Raw genomic sequence first — 19,315 nt, 5'->3', positions numbered from 1 at the left:
CGTCGTATGTGACCACGATGTTGAGCTTGTTGATGGGAGCGGGGTCCTTCCATTTGTCCCTGGAGCTTGAGGGAGCTCACAGAGTGCTGACCAGGAGGCCCAAGGCAAATGAACCCCCGCGGGCAGTGCTGGTGCGGTTCCATCGATTCAGCGACCGGGAGTGTGTGCTGCGCTGGGCCAAGAAAGAGAGGGGCAGCAAGTGGGAGAATTCGGTAGTGCGAATCTACCAGGACTGGAGTGCGGAGGTGGCTAAGCGGCGGCCGGGTTCAACCGGACGAAGGCGGTGCTGCATGCCAGGCAGGTCAAATTTGGAATGTTGCAGCCTGCGCGTCTGTGGGTGACATATAAGGACCGGCACCACTACTTCGAGTCCCCGGAGGAGGCGTGGGCCTTTGTACAGGCGGAGAAGCTGGACTCGAACTAGGGTCTGGGGACACACTATGGCCGTTGCTGTTTTCGCTGTCGCTGTTTTGCAATTTTGACACGTGCTTTTTTATGCTGGTTTTCTTTTTGCTCTGTTTCCGGGTGGGTCTGTCTGTTGGGTATGGTTGTGGGTTATGTGGGGAATGTTGGGGGTTTGTGTTTCATATGTTCTCTTCTGTACGGGGCTGGGGGTTGGGGTGAAACTGGATTTTGGGGAGCTGCGTCAGAAGGGTGGGGTGTGGCAGTATGAAAGCACGGGCTTTCCTCTGGTTTCCCGCGCTGCGGGGCAGGGGGGGTGGAGCTGGTGGTGGGGGCGTGGCCTCTACTGGTTTTCTTTCCCGCGCTGAAGCGGTGCCAAGGAGGTGTGGCAAGAGGGGGATGACCCCATGCCGGGAGGGGATGGGTTTTGGCGGATGTGCCTGGGTCAGCAGAAGTCAGCTGACTCACGGAAGTACCATGGAGGGTGCGTCGTGGCTAGGAGGGGTCCTAGCCTTGGGGGGGGGGGGGGGGGGGGGGGGGGGGGGGGGGAGAGTGAGAGGGAGATACCGGGTTGCGTCTGGAATAGCCAGGAAGGAGCTTGTGTGGGCCAAGGGGGTAGAGGAGAGGCGGTATCGCCATGGGGAACGGGTCGGGCGGGGCGCGCTGGCCTGGGGCGAGCAGTCGATAAGCTATGGCTAGCCGGCGGGGGAGAGGGGCGGGTTGCCCTCTGATCCGGCTGATCACCTGGAACGTGAGGGGGCTGAATGGTCCGGTTAAGAGAACTAGGGTATTTTCTCATCTGAAGGGGCTGAAGGCGGACGTGGCTATGCTCCAGGAGACCCACTTGAAGGTGGCGGACCAGGTTCGTCTGAGGAAGGGGTGGGTGGGGCAGGTTTTTCACTCAGGATTGAACGCGAAGAACCGGGGGGTGGCGATTCTGGTGGGGAAGAGGGTGGCGTTCGAGGCGGCTGAGGTGGTGTCGGACAAGGAGGGCAGATATATTATGGTGAAGGGTAAGCTGCAGGGAGAGAAGGTGGTGCTGGTTAATGTATATGCCCCGAATTGGGATGATGCTGGTTTCATGAGGCGCTTGTTGGGCCGCATTCCGGACCTGGAGGGAGGGGGCCTGATCATGGGGGGAGACTTTAACACAGTGCTGGATCCCTCACTGGACCGGTCCAGTTCAAGGACGGGTAGGAGACCGGCGGCGGCCAAAGTGCTGAGGGGATTTATGGACCAGATGCGAGGGGTGGATCCCTGGAGGTTTGGGAGGCCGAGGGCGCGAGAGTATTCCCTTTTCTCTCATGTCCATAGGGTTTATTCCCGAATAGATTATTTCGTCCTGAGCAGGGGATTGATCCCGAAGGTGCAGGATGCCGAGTATTTGGCCATAGCAATTTCAGACCATGCTCCGCACTGGGTTGATCTGGAGATGGGGGAGGCGCGGGACCAGCGCCCGCTATGGCGCCTGGATGTGGGGATGCTGGCTGAGGAGGTGTGTAGGAGGGTCCGGGGAAGTATTGAGGGGTATCCTGATACCAACGACACGGGGGAGGTCCGGGTGGGGATGGTCTGTGAGGCTCTGAAAGCAGTGATCCGGGGGGAGCTGATCTCCATCCGGGCCCATAGGGAAAGGAGGGAGAGGAAGGAGAGGGAGAGACTGGTGGGGGAGCTCCTGGATGTGGATAGGAGATACGCGGAGGCACCGGAGGAGGGGTTGCTGGGGGAACGGCGTAGTTTGCAGGCCAAGTTCGACCTGTTGACCACCAGAAAGGCGGAGACACAGTGGAGGAGGGCGCAGGGCGCGGTATATGAGTATGGGGAGAAGGCAAGCAGGATGTTGGCGCATCAGCTCCGTAGGCGGGATGCGGCTAGGGAAATTGGTGGAGTGACGGATAAGGGTGGGAATGTAGTGCAGAAGGGGCAGAAGTAAATGGGGTCTTTAGGGACTTCTACGAGGAACTGTACCTGTCGGAACCTCCGATGGGGGGGGTATGGAGAGCTTCATAAACAGGCTATGTTTCCCAAAGGTTCAAGAGGAGCTGGTAGAGGAGCTGGGGGCGCCGATAGAGTTGGAGGAGCTAGTCAGGGGGATTGGACAAATGCAGTCAGGTAAGGCGCCGGGGCCAGATGGGTTCCCGGTGGAATTTTATTAAAAGTATGCCGATCTGGTGGGCCCCCTGTTGGTGCGAGCCTTCAATGAGGCATGGGACGATGTCGCGGGCGCTGATCTCTCTGATACTGAAGCGGGATAAGGACCCCTTGCAGTGTGGATCATGCAGGCCTATCTCGCTCCTCAATGTTGACGCTAAGTTGCTGGCGAAGATCCTGGCCCCCAGGATAGAGGACTGTGTGCCGGGGTGATACACGAGGATCAGACAGGATTTGTCAAGGGACGGCAGCTCAACACGAATGTGCGGAGATTGCTAAATGTTATTATGATGCTGGCGGTGGAGGGGGAGGCGGAGATAGTGGTGGCGCTGGATGCAGAGAAAGCGTTTGATAGAGTTGAGTGGGGGTACCTATGGGAGGTGTTGGAGTGGTTCGGATTTGGGGAGGGGTTCATCAAATGGGTGAGGCTGCTCTACGCGGCTCCGATGGCGAGTGTAGTTACCAATGGAAGGAGATCGGAGTACTTTAGGCTCTACCGTGGGACCATGCAGGGGTGCCCCCTGTCCCCCTTGCTCTTTGCATTGGCGGTTGAACCTTTGGCTATGGCGTTGAGGGAGTCAGGGAGATGGAGGGGTCTGGTGCGGGGTGGGGAGGAACATCGAGTATCGCTGTATGCGGACGACCTGCTGTTGTATGTGGCGGACCCAGAAGGGGGAATGCCGGGGGTGATGGAGCTGTTAGCGGAGTTTGGGGGCTTCTCGGGCTATAAGTTATATTTAGGCAAGAGTGAGGTATTTGTAGTACACCCGGGTGATCAGGAGGAGGGAATTGGGAGGCTCCCGTTTAAGAGGGCAGTGAAGAGTTTCAGATACCTGGGGGTGCAGGTGGCCAGGAGTTGGGGGACTCTCCATAAGCTTAATTTTACCAGGCTGGTGGAGCAGATGGAGGAGGAATTTAAAAGGTGGGACATGGTGCCGCTATCGTTGGCGGGTACAGTCCGTCAAAATGACGGTTCTCCCGAGGTTCTTGTTCCTCTTTCAGTGTTTGCCCATCTTTATCCCTAGGGCCTTTTTCAGAAGGGTGACTAGCAGCATCATGAGCTTTGTTTCGGCGCATGGGACCCCGAGGGTGAAGAGGGTCTTCTTGGAGCGGAGTAGAGATGGGGGGGGGGGGGGGGGGGCTGGCGATCCAGGGTCAAGCCAGGATGGGGACTCGCGATTTTTGGGGTTGGGGTGGAGCCGGGAGTGCAGGAGGCGAAAGAGGCTGGTGTGGTGGCCTTTGCGTCCCTAGTAGCCCGGCGGAGGATCTTGCTACAATGGAAGGATGCGAGGCCCCCAAGCGTGGAGACCTGGATCAATGACATGGCTTTATTAAGCTAGAGAAGGTCAAATTCGCCCTGAGAGGATCGGTACACGGGTTCTTTAGGCGGTGGCAACCTTTCCTCGACTTTCTGGCTCAACGATAGGGTACTGGGACAGCAGCAGCAGCAACCCGGGGGGGGGGGGGGGAAGGGGGGGGGAGAAAAGGGGGGGGAGGAAAAGGGGGGGGGGAAGAAAAGGGGGGACGATGACTATGTTTGTTTATTTAATTTTAATTTATTTTTAAGTTTTCTTGTTGTTCACTGGGTTTGGGGGGGTGGGGGGTGCATTTTTTATTACAGTGTGGCCCATCAGAGATGGGGCCAATTGGAAACAGAACAGCCATTTTACACATAGCAAGCACCAAACCCCCCCCCCCCCCCACCTAATCTTCGACCAAACTCCGAGAAAGTTGATTTGTATATAAAGAATATATAAAAAGGCTTGAAATCTGATTTTTGTTTGAAGCTAAAATATGATGCTCATCAGTAGCCAGCAGGTTGATCCCGTTTCAATCAGATATTTTGGTCTGCTTCAAGTACCACGGGTGCGGTGACTGTCCGCTAGCTTCAAACTAGCTCACATTTAATCATGCAGGCAATTAAAATAAATAATCTATCGGCTAGAAATTATACTACTGCCAGACCACTGTATCATTATATTTAGGTTTAAGTGGCAGCTATATGAAAGTTGGTGGGACTCCAGCAAAAGCGCAAGTACCATTTGTTTTATAGTGGCAAGGGGAGCTAAAAATAAAATCAGCTTCACAATGTTATTAACAATGGGGTTTGCAGAGCTGCATAAAAGGTCAAGAAAAAATATTAGAGCTTCATAAGCAATCGCGTAAATCACATATCCCATCATTTCATTTTTCTGTTGCATTATTCGAAGGTTCTGATGACATAGATAAGATAATGACACAAGTTGAAAGTGAGGCAAGACACAGAAAAGGCAGGGCATGAATCTTCAGTGATATTTAGTGGGGAGGACAAGATTCATTGTAGGTAAAATTATCCAAATTACAGTTAACTAAAGCCTTTGGATCTGGAATTTCATGAGTGATATTGTGAGATCAGATGCTCTGAGTAATTATTTGTGCTGCAGGAGGTTCTCTTGTAATTCGCAGATCAGAAAATACACATCTGACTGAGCAAGTACAGGAACATTTCTCAGCTGGTTTGAATGTTGTAGTTTTGAAGACTCAAATTAAAATTTACAAGCCGCTATTTAAATATAAAGCCTTTGAGTAAAAACTCAAGTTCAATGACTCAATCCAACCCATCTGTAAATTGTTAGTTCTGTGTCGGATTTGCATTCACAAGAAAATATGTGTCACAGTAGACACCGAGTGGCCACCTGATTTTGTTTTTATTCCTTTTGTTTAAAGAGATTTGAATCTCAAGACCCAGATAGCAAAAACACATCTTGGTGCAACAATCAAATCCAGTAAAGTCATTTATTTTTGATTCAAACTAGCAGTAGCTATAACCATTTTTCTCAGCACGTACCTTCTTTTTGACTCGCTTGCCACTGTCTGGGTCCTTCACAACTTTTTCTACCTCAGTCATGAAGTAATCGTCCAAGCTGAGAACCCGTGGTGCAGCTCCTCCATACTCCACCTCCTTATCCTAAAATATAAGTATAGAGATGTCAATACTTTAGTTGACAAAAAAGAGACGAAGTTCCAATTTATTACCTATCTTTAACAAAAACACGATTTAATACCTGGTCTTAGGATGACAAAATGTGAACAGACATTTTCAAAACAGAAACTCTTTCAAAGTTTGAAGTTATTTCAGATAGATCTGAATACTAAAATTTAAGCAAACTCACAACCAAAGGACGAGACCTAAGCTCTGCATTGCTGACACTTCTATTCATGAATCGCAGAGGCCAATAAAACAACTAACCAAAGGAGGAGGCTTCATAAATGTAACATTCCTCAATGATGGGAGAGAGCCCTATACTTCAGTGCAAGCCATAGAAACACAGAAAATAGGAGCAGACCATTCGGCCCCTCGAGCCTACTCTGCCATTCAATATAATCTTGGCTGATCCTCGATCTCATCTCCACTCTCCTGCTCTCCCTTTGGTGTTTAGAAATCCATTTTTATTTTGTGACTTGGGCCTCCACCACCTTCTTTCCCATTTTCTCATCTCAGTCCTCAAGATCTACCTGTATCCTGAGACTTGTGACCACTTGTTCTAGACCCCACCCAGCCAGGGAAACATCATCTCTGCATCCAATCTGTCCAGTCCTGTCAGGACTTTATATGTTTCAATGAGAATCCCTCATTCTTCTAGTTGACCCAATCTTTCCTCATACGACAATATCCCCATCCCAGGAATCAGTCTGGTAAACCGTTGCTGCACTCTCAATGGCAAGTATATCCTTTCTTAAGTAGAATCATAGAATCCCTGCAATGCAGAAGGCCATTCGGCACATCAAGTCTGCACCGACCCTCTGAAAGAGCACCTTACCTAGTCAACACCGACCCAACCCCCTGCCCTATCCCTGTAACCCCACCCAACCGTTGGACAAGAAGGGGTAATTTAGCATGGCCAATCCACCGAACCGGCACATCTTCGGACCGTGGGAGGAAACCGGAGCACCCGGAGGACACCCACGCAACACAGGGAGAACGTGCAAAGTCCAGTCACCCAAGGTTGGAATCAAACCCAGGTCCCTGGCGCTGTGAGGCAGCAATGCTAACCACCATATCACCCCTTGTGGCTCCGTGCCACCAAAGCCGCACACAATACTCTAGGTGTGGTTTCCCCAAGGCCCTGTACAACTGCACTAAGACATCCTTGTTCCTAAACTCAAATTCTCTTTCAATGAAGGCCAACATACCATTTGCCATCCGAACTGCTTGCTTTCAGTACTGGTGTACAAGGACACCCAGATCCCTTTGTATGTCAATATTTCCAATCCATCACAATTTAAATAATACTCTGCCATTCTGTTTTTCCTACCAAAGTGGATAGATAACTTCACACTTGTCCACATGAATTGCATCTGCCATGTACTTGCACACTCACCCAACTTGCCTAAATCACCTTGAAGCCTCTTTACATCCTCCTCACCACTCGCACTGCAATCTAGTTGTGTGTTGTCAGCAAAATTGGAAAAATTCAATTTGGTTCCCTCATTCATATGTATTGGGAGTAGCCGGAACCCAAGCACTGATGCCTGCAGTATCCCACTTGTAACCGCCTGCCACTCCAAAAAAGATGCATTTATTCCTACTGTTTCCTGCCTGCTAACCAATTCTCATATCCATGCCAATACATTACCCCCAACCCCATGTGCTTTAATCTTGCACAATAACCTCTTACGTGAGACTTTATTAAAACTTTCTGAAAATTCTAATACACCACCATCCATCCACTGGTTCTCCCTCATCTATTCTAATTCATAATAGTACAGTGGATAGCACTGTTGCTTCATAGCACCAGGATCCCAGGTTCGATTCCCGGCTTGGGTCACTGTCTGTGCGGAGTCTGCAGATTCTCCATGTCTGCGTGGGTTTCCTCCGGGTGCTCCGATTTCCTCTCAAGGCCCGAAAAGACGTGCTTGTTAGGCAATTTGGAAATTCTGAATTCTCCCTCTGTGTACCCGAACAGGGGCTGTAATGTGGCGACTTGGGACTTTTCAAAGTAACTTCATTGCAGTGTTAATATAAGCCTACTTGTGGCAATAAAGATTATTATTAATTACATCCTCAAAAATCTCCAGATGTGTCAAACATGATTTCCCTTCATAAATCCATGTTGACTTTGCCTAACCCCATTAATATTTTTGAAGTGCCCTGTTATCACATCCTTTATGATAGACTCTAACATTTTCCCTACTCCCGATGTTAAGTCAATCGGTCTGTAATTCCCCGTGTTCTCCCTTTTTTAAATAATGGTCTCACATTTGCCACGCTCCAATCTGGATTCTGGAACATGACAGCTAAAGTATCCAATACTTTATCCAATAGATTAATTGCTCTGCCATTTCCTCACGAGTCTGAAGCATTTGCAAACGGCTTTTGCCAGAAACGGTACTGGGTGATCCATTTTTGCTTCTCCATGAAGTTTCCCAGCATTATAGATGCCAGTCTTCAGCCAATTAAATTCCCTCCACATGATATCAAGAAATCAGAGTGAGGGTAGGGCCAATCAGGGATAGTGGAGGGAACTCGTGCCTAGAGTCTGAGGAAGTAGGGGAGGCCCTAAATGAATATTTTGCTTCAGTATTCACTAGAGAGGGGGACCCTGTTGCTCATGAGAACAGTGTGAACCAGGTTAATAGACTCAAACAGGTTGATATTAAGGAGGATGTGCTGGAAATTTAGAAAAGCATTAGGATAGATAAGTCCCCGGGGCCTGACGGGATATACCCAAGGTTACTACGGGAAGCGAGGGAGGAGATTGCTGCGCCGTTGACGATGATCTTTGCGTCCTCACTCTCCACTAGAGTAGTGCCTGATGATTGGAGGGAGGCGAATGTTGTTCCCCTGTTCAAGAAAGGGAATAGGGAAATCCCTGGGAATTACAGACCCATCTGTCTTACGTCTGTGGTGAGCAAAATATGGGAAAGGATTCTGAGAGATAGGATTTATTATTATTTAGAAAAACATAGTTTGATTAAAGATAGTCAGCATGGCTTTTTGAGGGGCAGGTCATGCCTCAGAAGCCTCATTGAATTCTTTAAGGATGTGACGAGACACATTGATGAAGGTCGGGCAGTGGATGTGGTGTATATGGATTTCAGTAAGGCATTTGATAAGGTTCCTCATGGTAGGCTCATTAAGAAAGTTAGGGGGTATGGGATACAGGGAAATTTGGCTGTCTGGATACAGAATTGGCTGGCCGAAAGACGACAGCGAGTGGTAGTGGATGGAAAGTATTCCATCTGGAGGTCGGTGACCAATGGTGTCCCACAAGGATCTGTTTTTGGACCTCTGCTCTCTGTGGTTTTTATAAATGACTTGGATGAGGAAGTGGAAGGGTGGGTTAGTAAGTTTGCCGATGACACGAAGGTTGGGGGACTTGTAGATGGTGTTGAGGGTTGTTGCAGGTTACAACAGGACATTGACAGGATGCAGAGCTGGGCTGAGAAGTGACAGATGGAGTTCAACCTTGATAAATGTGAAGTGCTTCATTTTGGAAGGTCGAATTTGAATGCTGAATACAGGATTAAAGGCAGGATTCTTGTAAGTGTGGAGGAACAGAGCGATCATGGGGTCCACGCACATAGATCCCTCAAAGTTGCCACCCAGGTTGATAGGGTTTTTATGAAGGCGTATGATGTGTTGGCTTTCATTAACAGGGGGATAGAGTTTAAGAGCCGCGAGGTTTTGCTGCAGCTTTATAAAACCCTAGTTAGACCACACATGGAATAATGTGACCAGTTCTGGTCGCTTCATTATGGGAAGGATGTAGATGCTTTAGAGAGGGAACAGAGAAGATTTACCAGGATGCTGCCTGGACTGGAGGGCATGTCTTACGGAGAAAGGTTGAGGGAGCTTCAGCTTTTCTCACTAGAGCAAAGAAGACAGAGAGGTGACTTGATAGAGGTGTACAAGGTGATGAGAGGCATGGATAGAGTGGATAGCCAGGGACTTTTCCCCAGGGTGGAAATGGCTGTCACGAGGGGACATAATTTTAAGGTGATTGGAGGAAGGTATAGGGGAGATAGAACATACAGTGCAGAAGGAGGCCATTCGGCCCATCGAGTCTGCACCGACCCTCTTAAACCCTCACTTCCACCCTATTCCTGTAACCCAATAACCCCTCCTAACCTTTTTGGTCACTCAGGGCAATTTTATCATGGCCAATCCACCTAACCTGGACATCTTTGGACTGTGGGAGGAAACTGGAGCACCCGGAGGAAACCCACGCAGACACGGGGAGAAGGTGCAGTTCCCGCACAGACAGTGACCCAGCAGGGAATCGAACCTGGGACCCTGGCGCTGTGAAGCCACAGTGCTATCCACTTGTGCTACCGTGCTGCCCTCTGAGATATCAGAGGTAGGTTCTTTACACAGAGAGTGGTGGGTGTGTGGAATGCACTGCCAGCAGAGGTGGTGGAGTCAGAGTCATTAGGGACATTTAAGCGAATCTTAGACAAGCACATGGACAGCAGTAAATTAAAGGGGTGTAGATTAGGTTGATCTTAGATTAGGATAAATGGTCAGCACAACATTGTGGGCTGAAGGGCCTGTACTGTGCTGCACTGTTCTATGTTCTAAATCATAGAATGACAGAATTTACAGTACAGGAGGCGGCCATTCGGCCCATCGAATCTGCACCGGCTCTTGGAAAGAGCAACCAAGCCCGCGCCTCCACCTTATCCCCGTAACCCAGTAACCCCATCTAACCTTTTTGGACAGTAAGGGCAATTTAGCATGGCCAATCCACCTAACCTGCACATCTTTGGACTGTGGGAGGAAACCTGAGCACCCGGAGGAAACCCACACAGACACGGGGAGAACGTGCAGACTCCGCACAGACAGTGACCCAAGCCGGGAATCGAACCTGGGACCCTAGAGCTATGAAGCAACTGTGCTGTACCGTGGAAATGGTGGGAGACATGGGATACAACCAAGGTTACGGGCCCTGACAGCATCCTAGCAGTAGTAATGAAGACTTGTGCTCTGGAACTATCCACACCCTAAGCCAAGCTGTCCCAGTCTACAAACCTAGCACATATGCAACATTGTGGAAAATTGCCCAAGAAGGTCCTGTCCACAAAAAGCAAATCTAATCTGACCAATTAGCACACCATCTGCCTACTCTTGATAATGGATGCAGTCATTGGCAATGCTATCAAGCACTGTTTACACAGCAATAACCTGCCCACTGATGCGGAGTTTTGGTTCTGCCAGGGTCACTCCGCTTCTGATCTCATTAAAACTTTGGCTTAAACATGGACAAAAGAGGTGTGTCAAGATGTGAGATGAAAATGAATGCCTTCGATATCAGGGCAGCATTTAGCCAAATATGGTATCAAGGAGCCCAAGGAAAATTGAAGTCAATGGGAATTAGAGGGGAAACTCTCCACAGGTTGGAATCAATCTTAGCACAAAGGAAGATAGTTGTGCTTGCTGAGGCCAATTATCTCAGCTGCAGGAGTTCCTCAGGGTAGTCTCCAAGGCCTAACCATCTTCAGATTCTTCACCAACACCTTCTCTCCATCATAAGTCTAGACGTGGAAGTATTCTCTGATGATTGCACAATGTTCAATACCATTCACAACTCCTAAAAAAAAAAATGACAGTCCCTCTCCATATGCAGTAAGACCTGAACAACATCCAGACTGGGCTGATAAGTGCAAGTAGCATTTACGACACACAAATGCCAGGCAATTACCATCTCCAATAAGAGAGTAAGTAAGCATCTCCCCATGACATTCACTCGCAGAACCATCACTGTATCCCCATATGCATTACCATTGACTAGAAACTGAACTGGCCAGCCATATAAATACTGTGGCTACAAGACCAGGCCAGAAGTTAGGAATTCTGCAGTAAGTAACTCAACTCACGACTCCTTAAAGCTTATCCATGATCTGCAATGCACCAATCAGGATGATGCAACATTCTCCACTTGAATGGATGAGTGCAGATCCAGCGACACTCAAGAAACTCAAAACCATCCAAGAAAAAGCAGCTTGAGCAACAACATCAGCTTAAACATTTACTCTCTCCACTAGCAGCAAACAGTGGTCGATGTTTGTACCATCTACAAGATGTACTGCAGCCACTCATTGCAACTCACTGAGCCTCCTTCGACAGTAACTACCAAACCTGCAACCTCTATCACCCAGAAGGAACAGGATCATAGACACAAGGGAACACCATCACCTGCAAGTACCGCTCCAAGCCATACATCATCCTGACTTGGAATGTATTTCTGTTCCTGCACTGTCACTAGGTCACAAATCTGGAGCATTCTTCCTAACAGTACTGTTCAGAACAGTGGGCTAAACAGCTGGCTTGTAATGCAGAACAATGCCAGCAGCGCGGGTTCAATTGCCGTACCGGCCTCCCCGAACAGGCGCTGGAATTTGGCGACTAGGGGCTTTTCACAGTAACTTCATTGAAGCCTACTTGTGACAATAAGCTATTATTATTATTATGTGCCTGTATCAGATGGACTGCAGGGATTCATGGTGGTGGCTCACCTTCAATTATGGATGAGCAACAAATGTTGACCTTGCCAACGACACTCTCATCCCATGATAATGCATCACTTGGTAATAACCACAGTCAAGGTTTTGTTCAAACTGTCCCATTAATTAGTAGATTAAAGCATTACTGGATACATTCTAAAGATTCCATGACATTTTAAAACCTAATTAAGTCTCCAATAAGAATATTAATGCAAAGTCTTCAGCAACTGTGTACTTAAATAATATGTACATGCAAGTTTCTGCTGCAAACCTCATAATTCATCAGGCATGGCTTGAAAAAGCAAGCATCAAGGAAGAACTTCCTGCCAGTTTATTCTCAGCCCCGTCATTCAGATACTGACTTTGTGCTGGAGTACAGGAAGCTATCTAGTAAACCTCAATCATGAACCTTTGTGCATGCTTAGATAATTACTTAGATTTATATAGTCTCTGTCAAAAAGAACACATCCATATACACACTCTCCAAGCTGGATAATATACAGTAGCGGATACATTTGCTGATGTTTTCTCTCACCAGAAATGCAAAGTTAAATTGTACACTCCCAGTTGACCTCAACTAACTCGGCTCTTTCCTGGTTTTTAGGGCACAGAGCTATTTATTCTCCTAAGTAGTGGAGTCATGAATAGATCTCTGGATCAATATTTTTTTATAGTGGACAAAATTCTAAAATTTGTTCTGATAAAACGTCAGTGACCTTTTTCTTTCTCTGTAAATGCCGTCCTGGGTAGTTCCAGAACTTTATTTTTATTTCACACTTCATGCCGTTTCCCCACAAAATTTGTAATCCTTAAAACAACCAATCAGAAGATGATACTTACACGAATAAGTTTAGCAACGTGTGTCTTCCCACTGCCAGGGAGGCCTCGCATAATAACTACAATCTGTAAGATATTATGGACAACAAAGAAAGCAATGTCATGAATTACTGCAGAATTAAAATAATCAGATCCACATCGTATAAATCTGTTAATCAAAAACAAGCAAATATGCACTGAAGGTATACTGCTTCTTGGCACAGTCAGACAAATTTTATACTTGTCCTAATCTATTGCAAACAATAGGATTTAACCATGAAATGCATCATAAATAATCCCTTTTTAAAACCCAGGAAGAATCAAATACTATTACTGTACACAGAAATGGAAAGATACTGAATATGAAACATTAGGTAATCGCTGAAGATCTGTACAAGCAATATTTGCTTAGTGTAGCAAAATTACATTTAAAGCAATCAAATGTGAGAATGAACAAAATTCATCCTTGATAGTAGTCAAACTAAAGTTTATTGAACTGCGACTAAATGATTTGGGCCTGACTCGGATATGAAACGAATTGTGGAGGTAACAGTTCTCACCAACATAGAACATACAGTGCAGAAGGAGGCCATTCGGCTCATCGAATCTGCACCGACCCACTTAAACCCTCACTTTCACCCCATCCCCGTAATCCAATAACCCTTCCTAACCTTTTTGATCACTAAGGGCAATTTATCATAGCCAATCCACCTAACCTGCAGTCTTTGGACTATGGGTGGAAACTGGAGCACCCGGAGACCCACGCAGACACGGGGAGAACGTGCAGACTCCGCACAGACAGTGACCCAGCGGGGAATCGAACCTGGGACTCTGGCGCTGTGAAGCCACAGTGCTATCCACTTGTGCTACCGTGCTGCCCATACACAAATTAGATAGCAACTTCTGTTGACTGCACGTGCAGCTAAAGGTGAAATTTGTAAGCAGCCATTCAAAATTAACTACTACTCCATAAGCTATGTGGAAATGGCCCTGTCTGGCTTCCCATTTAAACACACGGTGGGAAAGCTTGTATTGCCATCATAGACACGGACTTAATGTGCCACAATAAATTCAATTATTCCAGTCTACGTATCTTTGAACAACGTGATTAAGTCCTAATTACGGACAACTAACCTCTCTGGCACTGAAAATTTACTTAAACAAGGATGCAATCTCACTCTTTGGTTTGTAATTATTGTAGGGAGTTTTTATTATAAGGGAGTTAAGGGAACCGCTGAAGTGATAGGCTGTGTGGGAAGAGAAGCCATTGCTAGATATGCTCTGCCCATGATTGGAAATGTAAAAATGGAACCAAACAGAGCCTGCACCACAAGAGTTGGATAACAGAGGAAGGAAGTTGGAAATGTTGATTTGATCAGCTTGAAATGCTATAGATAATGAGAATAATCCAACACATATCAGTAATTGTTCTGGAGTTAAAGAGACAGAGAGAATAAGGTTTTGCTCTGATGATAAGATGTGAAAAATAGTGCTCCGGCCTTATCTTTTCATTATATACCAATGACTTGGATGAAAGAATGCTTATGCAAGTTTCAGATGTTAGTAAGGAGGCACACTAAGTTGTGTGGATGGGAACAAGAAGTTACAAGGACAGACAGAAGATGTGAGTGGGCAAATCCAGGCAAATGGAGTTAATAAAGGGAAATGCGAGACCATCCCTTTGAACCTGAGAAATAAAGGAATATTTTCTTAATTGTGAGAGACAAGAAGCTGTGGAGGAGCACAGGTGTCCATGCACACAAATCACGAAATGTCCAATGGTATATTTGGCCTGTATCAAGGGGCGGCACATTACACAGTGGTGAGAACTGCTGCCTCTCAGCACCAGGGACCCGGGGTCGATTCCAACTTGGGTGACTGTGTGGAGTTTGCACTTTCTCCCTGTGTCTGTGTGGGTTTCTTCCGGGTGCTCTGGTTTTCTCCCAGTCCAAAGGTGTGCAGGATAGGTGGATTGGCCATGCTAAATTGTCCCTTAGTGTCCAAAGGGGTAGGGCGGGGGGAATTGGGCTAGGGTGCTCTTTCAGAGGCTCGATGCAGTCTCGATGGGCCGAAAAGCCTCCATCTGCACTGTAAGGATTCTTTTCAGTTCAACAATGAAGAAGGTTTGCTTCAATTGTACAGGTCCTTGGTCAGGTCTCATTTGGAGTACAGTGTTCAGGTTTGAACACCAAATTTCATACAAGATAAACAGGCCATGGAAAGGATATGGTACAGGTTCACCAGAATTTGGGGGCACAAATAGTTAAGTTAGAAAAAAAAGTTGCATAAAAGTGGATTGTATCCCTTAAGTTTATATAGTTGCGGGGTGATCTAATTGAGCATTTTAGATAATTGGGTATTTGGATAGGGTCGGTGCAGAAATTATTTCCTCAGGTGGGGATTTCAGGACATGAGGACAGAATTTTACATTTAGAATTTTTAAAACAGATGAACAGATTTTCGCAACATAAATCAAGTGAAATGGAACAAAGACTGATAACTAGAGATTATCTACATTACAGCTATGATCTAACTGAATGTAGGTAAAAATAAGTCAACCTTCACCTAGTAAGTTTCCAAAATCATCAAGCTGAAATTGAACCATATCTGTTTTTTTCAAAGTTTGTTGAGGAATAAATGCAAAGTCATGACATCAGAAAAACTCTCTGCTCTTCTAATGTGGGGACAGTGGAGATTTGGTTTAAATCTTATCTAAAAGACAACAGCTCTGACAGTGTTGAACTGCTTCAGTATTATGTTTCACCAAGCTAAAGTGATGCTTAATAGAGTCATTGAGGTCTCTTCGGCCCATCAAATCTCCACCAGACAAAAACAACCACCTAAGTATTCAAATCCCATTTTCCAACATTTGGCCCATAGCCATGTCATCCCATATCAACCTTCCTACATAAGAACTAGGAGCAGGAGTAGGTCATCTGGCCCCTCTAGCCTGCTCCGCCATTCAATGAGATCATGGCTGATCTTTTGTGGACTCAGCTCCACTTTCTGGCCCAAACACCAAAACCCTTAATCCCTTTATTCTTCAAAAAACTATATCTCTATCTTAAAAACATTTAATGAAGGAGCCTCAACTGCTTCACTGGGCAAGGAATTCCATAGATTCACAACCCTTTGGGTGTAGAAGTTCCTCCTAAACTCAGTCCTAAATTTACTTCCCCTTATTTTGAGGCTATGCGCCCGAGTTCTGCTTTCACCTGCCCGCATCTATCCTATCTATTCCCTTCATAATTTTATATGTTTCTATAAGATCCCCCTCATCCTTCTAAATTCCAACGAGTACAGTCCCAGTCTACTCAACCTCTCCTCGTAATCCAACCCCTTCAGATCTGGGAATAACCTCGTGAAACTCCTCTGCACACCCTCCAGCGCCAGTACGTCCTTTCTCAGGTAAGGAGACCAAAACTGGACACAATGTTCCAGGTGTGGCCTCACTAACACCGTATACAATTGCAGCATAACCGCCCTAGTCTTAAACTCCAGCCCTCTAGCAATGAAGGACAAAATTCCATTCGCCTTCTTAATCACCTGTTGCACCTATAAACCAACATTTTGCGACTCGTGCACTAGCACACCCAGGTCTCTCTGCACAGCAGCATGTTTTAATATTTTATCATTTAAATAATAATCCCTTTTGCTGTTATTCCTACCAAAATGGATAACCTCACATTTGTCAACATTGTATTCCATCTGCCAGACCCTAGCCCATTCACTTAGCCTATCCAAATCCCTCTGCAGGCCTCTGGTATCCTCTGCACTTTTTGCTTTACCACTCATCTTAGTGTCGTCTGCAAACCTGGACACATTGCACTTGGTCCCCAACTCCAAATCATCTATGTAAATTGCGAACAACTGTGGGCCCAACACTGATATCTGAGGGACACCACTAGCTACTGATTGCCAACCAGAGAAACATCCATTAATCCCCACTCTTTGCTTTCTATTAATTAACCAAGCCTCTATCCATGCTGCTACTTTACCCTTAATACCATGCATCTTTATCTTATGCAGCAACCTTTTGTGTGGCACCTTGTCAAAGGCGGTCTGGAAATCCAGATATACCACATCCATTGGCTCCCTGTTATCTACCACACTGGTAATGTCCTCAAATAATTCCACTAAATTAGTTAGACACGACCTGCCCTTTATGAACCCATGCTGCGCCTACCCAATGGGACAATTTCCATCCAGATGCCTCGCTATTTCTTCCTCGATGATAGATTCCAGCATCTTCCCTACTACCGAAGTTAAGCTCACTGGCCGATAATTACCCGCTTTCTGCCTACCTTTTTTAAACAGTGGTGTCACGTTTGCCAATTCCCAATCCGCTGGGACCACCCCAGAGTCTAGTGAATTTTGGTAAATTATCACTAGTGCATTTGCAATTTACCTAGCCATCTCTTTTAGCACTCTGGGATGCATTCCATCATGGCCAGGAGACTTGTCTACCTTTCACCCCATTAGCTTGCCCATCACTACCTCCTTCGTGATAGCAATCATCTCAAGGCCCACACCTGTCATAGCCTCATTTCTATCAGTCACTGACATGTTATTTGTGTCTTCGACTGTGAAGACCGACCCAAAAAACCTGTTCAGTTCCTCAGCCATTTCCTCATCTCCCATTATTAAATCTCCCTTCTCATCCTCTAAAGGACCAATATTTACCTGAGCCACTCTTTTTTGTTTTATATATTTGTAGAAACTTTTACTATCTGTTTTTATATTCTGAGCAAGTTTACTCTCATAATCTATCTTACTCTTCTTTATAGCATTTTTTAGTAGCTTTCTGTTGCCCCCTAAAAATTTCCCAGTCCTCTAGTCACCCACTAACCTTTGCCACTTTGTCTGCTTTTTCCTTCAATTTGATACTCTCCCTTATTTTCTTAAGAGATCCACGGTCGATTTTCCTTCTTTCTACCGTCCTTCCTTTTTGTTGGTATAAACCTTTGCTGAGCAGTGAAAAATCGCTTGGAAGGTTCTCCACTGTCCCTCAACTGTTTCACCATAAAGTCTTTGCTCCCAGTCTACCTTAGCTAGCTCTTCTCTCATCCCATTGTAATCGCCTTTGTTTAAGCACAAAACACTAGTTTTTGATTTAATCTTCTCACCCTCCATCTGTATTTTAAATTTCACCATATTGTGATCGCTCCTTTTGAGAGGATCCCGAACTATGAGATTATTAATCAATCCTGTCTCACTGCACAGGACCAGATCGAGGGCCGCTTGTTCCCTCGTAGGTTCCATTGCATACTGTTCTAGGAAACAATCGCGGATACATTCTACAAACTCGTTCTCAAGGCTGCCTTGACCGACCTGGTTAAACCAATCGACATGTTGATTAAAATCCCCCATGACAACTGCTGTACCATTTCTACATGCATCAGTTATTTCCCCACCACAATGTTACTATTTGGTGGCCTATAGACTACTCCTATCTGTGACTTTTTCGCCTTACTATTCCTGATTTCCACCCAAATGGATTCAACCTTATCCTCCATAGCACCGATGCCATCCCTTGCTATTTCCCAGATGTCATCCTTAAATAACAGAGCTACACCACCTCCCTTACCATCCACTCTGTCCTTCCGAACAGTTTGATACCCGTGGATATTTAACTCCCAGTCTTGACCATCCTTTAACCATTTTTCAGTAATAGCCACTAAATCATAAAGGTAAAGTACACTTATGTTGGCTTTTATACCTCTGTTTTGAATCTTAACACGTCGATCAGTAACCTCTCCCAAGTTATATTTCCTCTTAACTTTTCTCATGTAACAACCTGTCGCATCGCTTACCATTTACGTTTTTACTTTCCGTTTTATTCCTTTTAGTATTACTGGTCCTATTCACTGAGCTCCCCTCAGTCACTGTACCTTGTACTGTCACCCTTTTTGATTTTTGACTATGGCTTCTCTGCCTTACACTTTCCCCCTTACTGCGTTTTGTTTCTGTCCCTGTTTTACCACCTTTCAACTTCCTGCATTGGTTCCCATCCCCCTGCCACATTAGTTTAAACACTCCCTAACAGCTCTAGCAAACACCCCCTACAGTAATGTCTAAATCACTTATATAAACCAAAAACAGCAAGGGCTCCAAAAATGATCCCTGCTGGACCCCACTTGGCTTTGGCTTCCAGTCAGTAAACACCCTTTGGCCATCACCCTCTGCATCCTGCCACTCAGCCAATTCTGGACCCAATGTGCCAAGTGCAATAGACTCCATCAAATGCATTTCCCTCATCTACACACCCGGTCATCTCTTCGAAAAATCAATCAAGTTGGTCAAACAAGACCTCCCCTTAACTAAACCATGCTAACTGTTCTCAATTAATCCCTGCCTCTTCAAATGCAGATTAATTCAGTCTCAGAATTGCTTCCAATAGTTTCACCACTATTGAGGTTAGACTGACTGGTTTGTAGTTTCCTGTTTTATCTCTTCCATGCTT

General features: G+C 46.2%; 1 protein-coding gene across 1 annotated transcript in view; it reads right to left on the bottom strand.

Moving 5' to 3' along the window:
- ylpm1 (YLP motif containing 1) overlaps window positions 1–19,315 on the bottom strand; it is a 142,627-nt gene that overhangs the window by 28,854 nt on the left and 94,458 nt on the right. Inside the window, exons 13-14 of the mRNA XM_038774362.1 lie at window positions 12,877–12,939; window positions 5,381–5,500 (exon numbers count right to left, since the gene is read on the bottom strand). Coding sequence (XP_038630290.1) covers window positions 5,381–5,500; window positions 12,877–12,939 — 183 coding nt within the window. The remainder of the gene's footprint in view (window positions 1–5,380; window positions 5,501–12,876; window positions 12,940–19,315) is intronic.

The sequence above is a fragment of the Scyliorhinus canicula genome, chromosome 2 (genome assembly GCF_902713615.1).
Source record: "Scyliorhinus canicula chromosome 2, sScyCan1.1, whole genome shotgun sequence".
NCBI classification, from domain to species: domain Eukaryota; kingdom Metazoa; phylum Chordata; class Chondrichthyes; order Carcharhiniformes; family Scyliorhinidae; genus Scyliorhinus; species Scyliorhinus canicula.
Note: the sequence above shows the minus strand (reverse complement) of the source record. Positions and strands in the feature narration are given on the sequence as shown.